The 9,013-nt window shown below is 40.9% G+C and overlaps 1 protein-coding gene across 1 annotated transcript in view; it reads right to left on the reverse strand.

Moving 5' to 3' along the window:
* Positions 1-8,219, reverse strand: part of Acvr2a (activin A receptor type 2A) — a 90,290-nt gene extending 82,071 nt beyond the window's left edge. The window contains exon 1 of the mRNA XM_048345510.1: positions 7,497-8,219. Within this exon, the coding sequence (XP_048201467.1) occupies positions 7,497-7,551 (55 nt within the window). The 5' untranslated portion in view covers positions 7,552-8,219. The remainder of the gene's footprint in view (positions 1-7,496) is intronic.
* Positions 8,220-9,013: the final 794 nt, after the last annotated feature.

Raw genomic sequence — 9,013 nt, forward strand, 5'->3', positions numbered from 1 at the left:
GAGGTTGAGATCTGAGGATTGCAGCTTGAAGCCTGGGTAGGGAAGTCAGTGAGACTTTTATCTGTAATAAACAACACACCATCCCCTCAAAAATAAAAGCCAGAAGGGAAGCTCTCTGGCTCAAGTAGTAAACTGATATCCCTGAATAAAACAATAGGGACAGTGCCCAGGCTCTGAGTTCAAGCCCCAGGAAAGAATAAACATTGAAAAGGTTCGGGCTTCGGGCATGAAAGACATACAACTGAGTTCTGAAAAGTTTCTAAATCTATTTCTGCAAAACAGTATAGTTTCTTTAAAGAGAAATGGCTCACCTAAATTTAAAAAATACAATCTAGATGACCAATATGACTAACTACTATAAGTACTAGAATTTATTTAAACAACAAACAACATAATGAACAATATTCAGATTTAACTGAACATCACAATGGAGATATGTATCACATAGTATCTGCCTCTGACAGACTATCACATGCACTCATATTCTCATTTTATGGACTTTAATTTTTTTCCAAATGTATGTCTGTATTTTCATTCACACTTAACATCTACATCCGTATCAGCACTTACTTAACTAAGCAAGTAATTTTCTTCTACCTTGCTATTTCTTTACCTATTTTATTTAATAATGCTACCATCTGCCTTAATCCTCAAATTGTTTTCTGCCCTGTATTCTATTCTATATACATGCTTTTGAGACCTATAAATGGAATCGACTCCTACATCTTTTCAGTTTTCATTATTTTCATCTGAATTTACTTCCTCAACTGAGACTATACTACCTTCTAACACAATTATAAACATCTCTTCACTACAAACCTTTTCCTCAAGTTAGGTCAAACTCCTACATCCTACCTTCCCTGCTTGTCTTGGTCAAGCTTACTCTCAAGTGCCATATTTATCCCTGATGCTATTTTATCCTTTTTTTTCCCCTCACATTAAGATGAATATCCTGTTAACCTCCACTAAGACATTTTTGTCCTAGTGTCAGGAGCTACGCACTTAGTAAGTACTAATGAAAAACCCAGAACTCCCCAAAACTACAATCTAATTTTGTTTCAGTACTTTCTTTGTTTTGTTTTTGTTTTTTGTCCTGGGGCCTGAACTCAGGGCCTGAACACTGTCCCTGGTTTCCTATTGCTCAAGGCTAGCACTCTACCACTTGAGCCACAAGTGCCACTTCCAGTTTTTTTCTGTTTATGTGGTGCTGAGAAATCGAACCAAGGGCTTCATGCATGCTAGGCAAGCACTCTACCGCTAAGCCACATTCCCAGCCCTGTTTCAGTACCTTCTGTATGCTTAATTTATCCAAATAGCCTAGAAGAGAAGCATCCTGCCAAGGCAAGTCCAAGTTCTCCTTTGGAATCATTTTTCCCTGTATTTTTCCCCCTGGCACATCTTCTCTCATGTATATTATTTTTTCAGTGCATGGTTTGTTCAGCGTATGTATATTTTCATTGTACCTGTTTACTTCACCCCTCAGAGAGTACAGGATAGAGAAGATAAAGCATTTGTTGAAGTAGGTCAGTGCTTTTTAGGAGCTTATAATCCACTAGTTGGTCACTGAATCAATTAATGGACATAATAAACATTGTTAGGATAAAACTGAATAAAACACAAATGTCATACACAGTAAGAGTAAACTGTTGAGGAAACATTGTTTTGACACACACACTACATGGGAACTAAGTCATAAGGCAATGTATAATTTTTATTGTTGGTTATGATCAAAAAGTATGAATGTCACTGAGCCTAAAATATATAAAATCCTTTCTAAATGTTTACAATATGAATTACATTAAATATTTAGTTTAAATGCAAATTACATTAAAACATTTACTTTAAATACTTTAGAGATAAAGCATCTATTAAAAGTAAACAATTAAAAAGATCAAAACCACTAAAATATTTTTAAATATTACTACTGAAATCAAAATTGTAGAATCACAAAAGCTTTAGAGTAAGAAAAAATTCAGAGCTCATCTATACCACATATATATCACTTATTAACATGATAAAAAAAATCTCTGATCCACAGAAAGGAAATAATGTCATTTTATCCAGTTAATATACATTTACTAAGCATCTACTGTATGCCAGCTTCTAGGAAAAGGTCTGTAGAGATAAAAGGAAGGAGTCTTCAAAGACTGGGAACATGAAAGAAAACATCTGTACTAATTTAAGGTGGAAATAGGCAAGTAAAATATTTATAGCAACTACTGAAATCAATATTATTTGCCAAGTGTTGGGTTACAAGAAAACAACTAACTCAATATGAGTCAGGTGGCAGATAAAGTATTTCTACAGAGATGACACTTCTTAGTCTTACAGAAACGAGGAGTTACCCAGGTAAAGAAGGATGAAACAACATATACAAAGACACCATACTCATATACCATAAAATGTAGCATATTCAGAAAAGTAGATTTTGAGTTTGTATGACTAGAACACAGAAATCATTCTGAAGAGGAGCAGTAGCAAAACACCCAGAATTTATATTCTTCTTAATCTTCAACCAGTCTCTGAGATAGGCACTATTAATGTACCCATTTTGTAGAAGAGAAAACAGAGGCATGTGATGATATAAATCAGCAAAGTCTACCCCGAAGCATATACACAATACCAAGAAAATAAGCAAGAACCAGCTAAGAGGATGGATTGAAAAGATGAGGAAGTGAGAGAGAACTAATTAGCCCTACAAAAATTCAGGTAGGAGAAAATAACTGATGAGTTGGACAAGGTCAATATTGGTACTAGAATTCACTACAAATCACCATTGTCACATTCTTATTTTATTAACCATAAAAACCTCCCACTTTTCCTCCTAAGCCCACCATTCTAACACCTGATTCAACTCAACCTCAAAGACAACAACCTAAATTCCTTTAAGTCCTTTTATTAAACAAAACCTAATCACTAGATGCACTGAGTATATGATAGTGACTAACAGAAATCTAGTCAAAGGACAATGGAAAATCAATTGCTACTTACAATACTGTTTTTACATTTTTTCCTCTATACTTTATTCCTGGAACTTTCATTTTCAATAGTCAATTTGAAATCAATGTTCTGTCTAGACATAACTGTTACAACCTAATAGAATAAAATACATGTAGAAGCCTAATGTGGGCACATCAGTAGCAATGAGTATGTTCTCAGGTCTGGTCAAAGTTTGGCTTCAACAGATGATGAGTGAATAATAGTATGAGACACAGACTTTTGGAAAGCATTAAAGAGTTAAGGAAAACCCTAAATATAAAAAAGAAAGTAAGTTCAATCACAAGTTCATTGATTCCCAAAGAATAGTACTCCCCAAGTATACATGGTTTTGGCAGTCCAGAAACCAGCAAGCAAAACAATGGTAGAAAAAGACAATGTGGTCAATTTTCAAAGATTCTACTTTCAATCTTCCACTTAAACCATGAGTGAACCTTCTTTAAGTATCCTTGATATTTACCAATAAAACTGGATACAAGCAAGTAGTCTGCAGTACAGGAAGTACAAAAAGGAAGCAGAAGACAAATGGGGCAAAAATCAAGGCCCTTAATGAAAGAAAACAGAAGAAACCATGAGTTTTACAACATAAAGAGTAATGGTATACCAGGAGGTGATGGCTCACACCTGTAATCCTAGCCACTAAGATCTGAGGATGATGGTTCAAACCCAGCCTGGACAGGAAAGTATGTGATACTCTTTTATCTCTAGTTAATCACCAAAAGCCAGAAGTTGTGCTGTGGCTCAAGTGTAAAATACTAGCTTTGAGCAAAAAAAGCTCAGGGACCGTGCCAGGCCTTGAGTTCAAGCCAGCCCCACAACTGGCACAATAACAATAATAATAATGTGATAATATAGCAATGATCCCAATATCAAATGCAACGATCTGGGATCATTTGATACTGGATATTAAATGCTGTCAACCTTACCTAACTACAATCTGAGGCAACACTATGAATGACAGTATCAACATAAGGAAGCATGAAAGAATAAATTCAATCACTGATTTATAAAACATCAAAGATTAGAAATAAACCATACTTAAAATAAAAATGCAATAAAATAATCCGAAAATAGTCATACAACCCAAATGAAGAGTTTTGAGATTACTGGAATTTCCTTTGGCAAGTTTTGCTTCATTCTTAAAAACAATGAGTCTAGTCACTAATAATACACTGATGACTTCAAAAATTAAGAGTTTAAAACAGGATTTTTCAATCTCCACAGTACTGACATTTTGAGCTAGATAATACTTTATGTGGAAAGCTGACCTACGTATTGCAGGATGGTTATCACCTTATCAGATGTCAAAAATTTGGTTGCTCACTCCCCCCAAGTTGGGACAAACAAAAGATGTCTCCAAATGTCCCCTGAAAAGTATTGGCAAAAATCACCCTAGCTTGAGAACTACTCTACTCACTTGGATCATAAACAGAAGAAATTTTAAAATAAAGTGGGGGGAGATTGTTTTTTCTCTGGTATGCACATTTCAACATACTACATTGGATTTGATCACAAGCATTTAAGAGATTTTGCCATTTAGAAAACAAAGTACTTAATATCTACCACTTGTTAGTCAAAGTTCAGGAGTCCCAGAAGATTTTCTGCCCTCCCAACTCTCCCTCCACTACATACAGGCACACACACGCACACGCACGCGCACACACACACACACCACAGCACAAAACAGAGTATTGTCTAACTTAGGAAAAAGTAACAGTTATTATATTTCAATTTCTTCTTTCAACAATATAGTAACCACACAAGGAATTTTCTCCTACTTCATATAATTCAAATATCACAGTAGATGCATCACTCAAGGTAGGCTAAAACTTAGTAGTAAGAGCAAGTATTAAGTTCATCCTATTTTAACAAATTGTGAGGAAAAAATAAAAATTAGCCACGTTTAAAAAAACTGAGAAGCAGAATTGTGTTTTGAAACTGAATCTGAGAAGGGATAAAAGGAATAAAAAAATTCAAAATCAAAAAGAATCTGAAGGTATTCCAGGATGAGAGCAAAACTGAAACCTTTTCCCCTAGAATGAGCTCCAGGAACAAATTACATACTTGGCTATACCTTACAGGAAGTCTGTATGACCAGTCTCCAAAATACATAACATGGGATGGAAACTGAAGTCAAAGATCACAATATACTAAAGGAAACAGTAAACATCCATCCTGTTGTACATCTACAATCAAACTCTTCCTTTCTACTGTTTCAAAATTAATATTTTAAAAATGCAAGCATCCACAAACTTAAAAAATAGCCATCCTCATGTTTCTAGCATGTCAAATTACATATTGCATAGAAAAATCAATTAATAGGAGGAGTACATTAATACATTTTTAGAGTGCATGTGATATGTAACAAAGCCCTTTTAAAAATCAGACATTTTAAATACTAAAATACCTTCATGCACAAATACAGATTAAGGCTTTTAAGATTATTTCAATTACTTTCAATAGAATCATACATTTCAGGTAAACAAGGAATGATTGTTAAAATAACCTATGCAATAATACTTAATATTTACTTTGTGTAAATGGACTATCTCTATATGATATATAACAATAAAAGTACTCTATTTCAAATCTTCCCTATTAACCTCCTGGCCCAATGAAAATAATCCTCATGAAACTAATGCTAAATTCTTTTTATGCCCAAGGCAAGCAGAGTTAAGTTGTAAGATGTGTATTGACAGCCTGCTTCTTCAGAAGTAATACCTTCAGACTGTTCAAGAATAACCTCCTTCACCAATTAATGTGACACAAGTAGGTTTAGGAGGAAATAATGGCCACAATCTCTTGGTCTGTGGCCATGATGCCCCTCCTCCTCAAGGACAGAACAGAAAAAAAAAAAAAAGAAATATGAATAAGAGTAGTGCAACAGCCAGAACATCAGGGACAGAAGAGAAAGAATACTACAGGAAAGATTAGAAACTACATGGTTAAGTCATTCCACCAAACCAAGATGTTAAATGTTATCAAGGCCTTCATTCATTTCAGACACACCATTGTTTAGCTTCCTCTCCAAATGTGCATAAAAAGAACTGTCAGCAAGCCTCAAGCATGTTCCTTCTCCCATTTATACAGACATGATTCTTTTGGTTAATCTCTGGCAATGATCGCCATTTCACAACACATTCAGCCCACCCGGAACTGATCAATACCACTACAGACATAAGACTAGACTTTATCCATTTATTAACCACAAGGAAATGTACCATTCAGCAAAATTCTATACATTACCAAAGATTCTATTAAAAGGTAGGGGGGATGGGGAAGCTGGGCGCGCGCGCGGGCGCGCACACACACTCACACACACACACACACACATACACACACACCACAGAGGTACACAAAGAAAAGACTACCACCCTCTAATTTCCCTGTGGCAAATGAGATAAAGACATGGAACCTGTCAATTTGTTTTCGTCTCTATAATTCTAACTTAATAACTAGATATTGAATATTCAGAATAAATATATCTATTGTGATTCCTAAACTGTTTCATCTATCAGACCAACTCTCCAATTACATACATTTGCCCACCTTTCAGCTAGATGTAGGCATTTATAGAATTTCAAATACAAAAGACTAGTTTTTCCAACCACTGGTTGCAACCCATAGAACGTCCTCACAAAATCAAAATTTTAAACATAAAATGGTCAGATTAGTCTTCCAACCCTGGGGTAAAATATGCCTCATAAGAATACCAAATTTAACAGTAAGAACAATTTCACTAGGGCTGTTCTAAACTGAAAACAATGCTTCAATACAAAGCGTTTAAAAGAAGTATTCCATGGGTAAGCAAAATCTGCCTGAAAAGAGCACATAAATGGTGGTTGAAAGCCAGCACATAACCAACCCAGAGTGACATACCTCTTCTGCACTGGGTTATAGTTAATACCCCAACAACTACAACTATTTTTAACACTGCTGGACAATGAAGTTGAAAAACAAAAACGTGAAAGAAGACCTAGATTACATTGCTGATACGATGCATTGTTTCTCACGGTCAAAATTAAGTAGCAACTAACTTGATCGGTGCCAAGATATTCACCAGTGAAGCACTAATTAGAAGGCGACCAAAACCCGCCCTTGTTTTGAAGGAACTGAAGCTAAATGACATTTCGGAATCCTCCTTTTTTTGGGTCTCAACCTTTACATAAATTGTCACTTGTGGTATTTGCGGCTTCACTGCAACCCAACCAGGGCTGTCATCGAGTGTTATGGCCACAAACCATGACTTTCTCACTTCCACAACAACACAGCACTCACGCTCAGTTCGTCAAGCGAACTCAAAACAAGAAAAAATTCATGGAGGCTTCCAGATCACAATCGGCGAGCCGGAGCCCCGGAGGAGGGAGGGGAGCGATGGGTGGCAGCAGAGGGGCTTGGAGCGTCGGGAAAACCTCCCCTGGCTGCCCGGGAGCTCGCCGGCCGCGACGACCAGCCCGGCCGCCGCAGCCCCGCCGCGCCGCCGCGCTCCCGGTACCTACCTGAAGAACAAGAGATAAGAAAGACGGCAAACGCCAACTTTGCAGCAGCTCCCATTTTCCCGAGGCGCCGTGGAAGCCGGAGGAAGTTCTCGCTAGATATCCAGTTCCCTGGGTCTTCCTTGGAAACAAACCTCCTGGTGTAAAATCAACCGTCATAAAACATATTCGGAAGCCCCGAGCAAAAAAAAAAAAAAAAAAAAAAAAAAAAACACAAAAACGTCCGCGGGTTTGAAAAAGAAGGGGGGGGGGGAAGCACAACAATAAAAAAAAAAATGTACCACGGATGAAAAACCGCCACACACACGCACCACACACAAAACCAAACAACGAAAAGCCAACAACAACAAAAGCGGTTTAAATCACTGTCAAAATCACTGTCAGCTCCGCTCGCCTCCCGGTTCTCCGGGAACAAAACGCCTGGCCGAGGCGACCAAGAGGCAGTCGGCGGCGGCGGCGTCCGCTGCCGCCCGGACAGTCCGGGAACCGAGCTGGGTCCGACGTCCGGACCGACCTTCAACCCGGACGCCCAAAGTCCGCGGACCACTGGCAACCGAGCTCGCGGCGGCCGAGGCGGCAGTGGCACGGGGAATAGGGGCGGCGGGCGACAGCGGCGACGGCAACTGCAGGCGGCGGCCAAGTTCTGGTCCAGGCTCTGGCTCCGGCTCCAGTCTCCGGGCTCGGCCGCGTTTTCGGTCTCCTGGCCTCCGCCGGCCCCGCCCCCTAAACTTCCGGTTCCGGCCCGAAACTGGAAGCCAGGCACAGCGGAGGAACGCTCGGCGGCGGCGGCGGCGGCGGCGGCGGCGGTGATGGAGGAGGAGGCGGCGGCAGTGGCGGCGGCGGCCTGGCGCAGCGCGCGTGCCGGGCCGAGAGCGCGAGGAGATAGTCGGAGAAGCGAGGCAGTAGCGGGGGAGGGGCGAGATGAGGGCGGAGTCGAAGGGAGGCTGAGGAGGCGGGGCGGACGGTGGTTCGTTACCGCGATGCCTCGGCGTCCGGCCTGCTGGGGCGGGAGATCCCGCGACAAAGGGGCGCGGGCGCCTCAAAGTCCCTGCGCCGAGGCCAGGCAGTGAGTGGGCGGCTGAGGCGACGGGAGACTGGGTGCGCCTTGGCGTCGGGCTCTCGCTTCCTTCCACTGGCCTTTATAGAGTGGCCACCAAATGGCCAGGGGAAGCTGGCCAAGAGACCCAGGACCCCGCGGGGCGACGCGGAGCCAGTGACACCCTGGAGGGGCGTCAGCGGCACGCAATCTTCCCTCGGGGGAAGGAAGGGGGGACGCCTCGTCGGCTCGGAGACTGGGCGCCGCGGGTGGGTGGCGCGGGGCGGGGCGGGGGAAGCCGCGCCCGCCGGGCTGCCCAAGCGAGCTCGCTGCACGCGAGCCAGACGCTGCGCCCCAGCCCTGGGGATGCCTCCCACCGTCAGGGCTTCGTTTTGTCTTTCTGCTAAAAAATAAAAAAGTAATAAAGTAAAATAAAAACTCACAAGGAAAGGATGTCCTGTTTTTTTTCAGTACAATTATCACG

The sequence above is a fragment of the Perognathus longimembris genome, chromosome 4 (assembly GCF_023159225.1).
Source record: "Perognathus longimembris pacificus isolate PPM17 chromosome 4, ASM2315922v1, whole genome shotgun sequence".
Taxonomy (NCBI): Eukaryota; Metazoa; Chordata; class Mammalia; order Rodentia; family Heteromyidae; genus Perognathus; species Perognathus longimembris.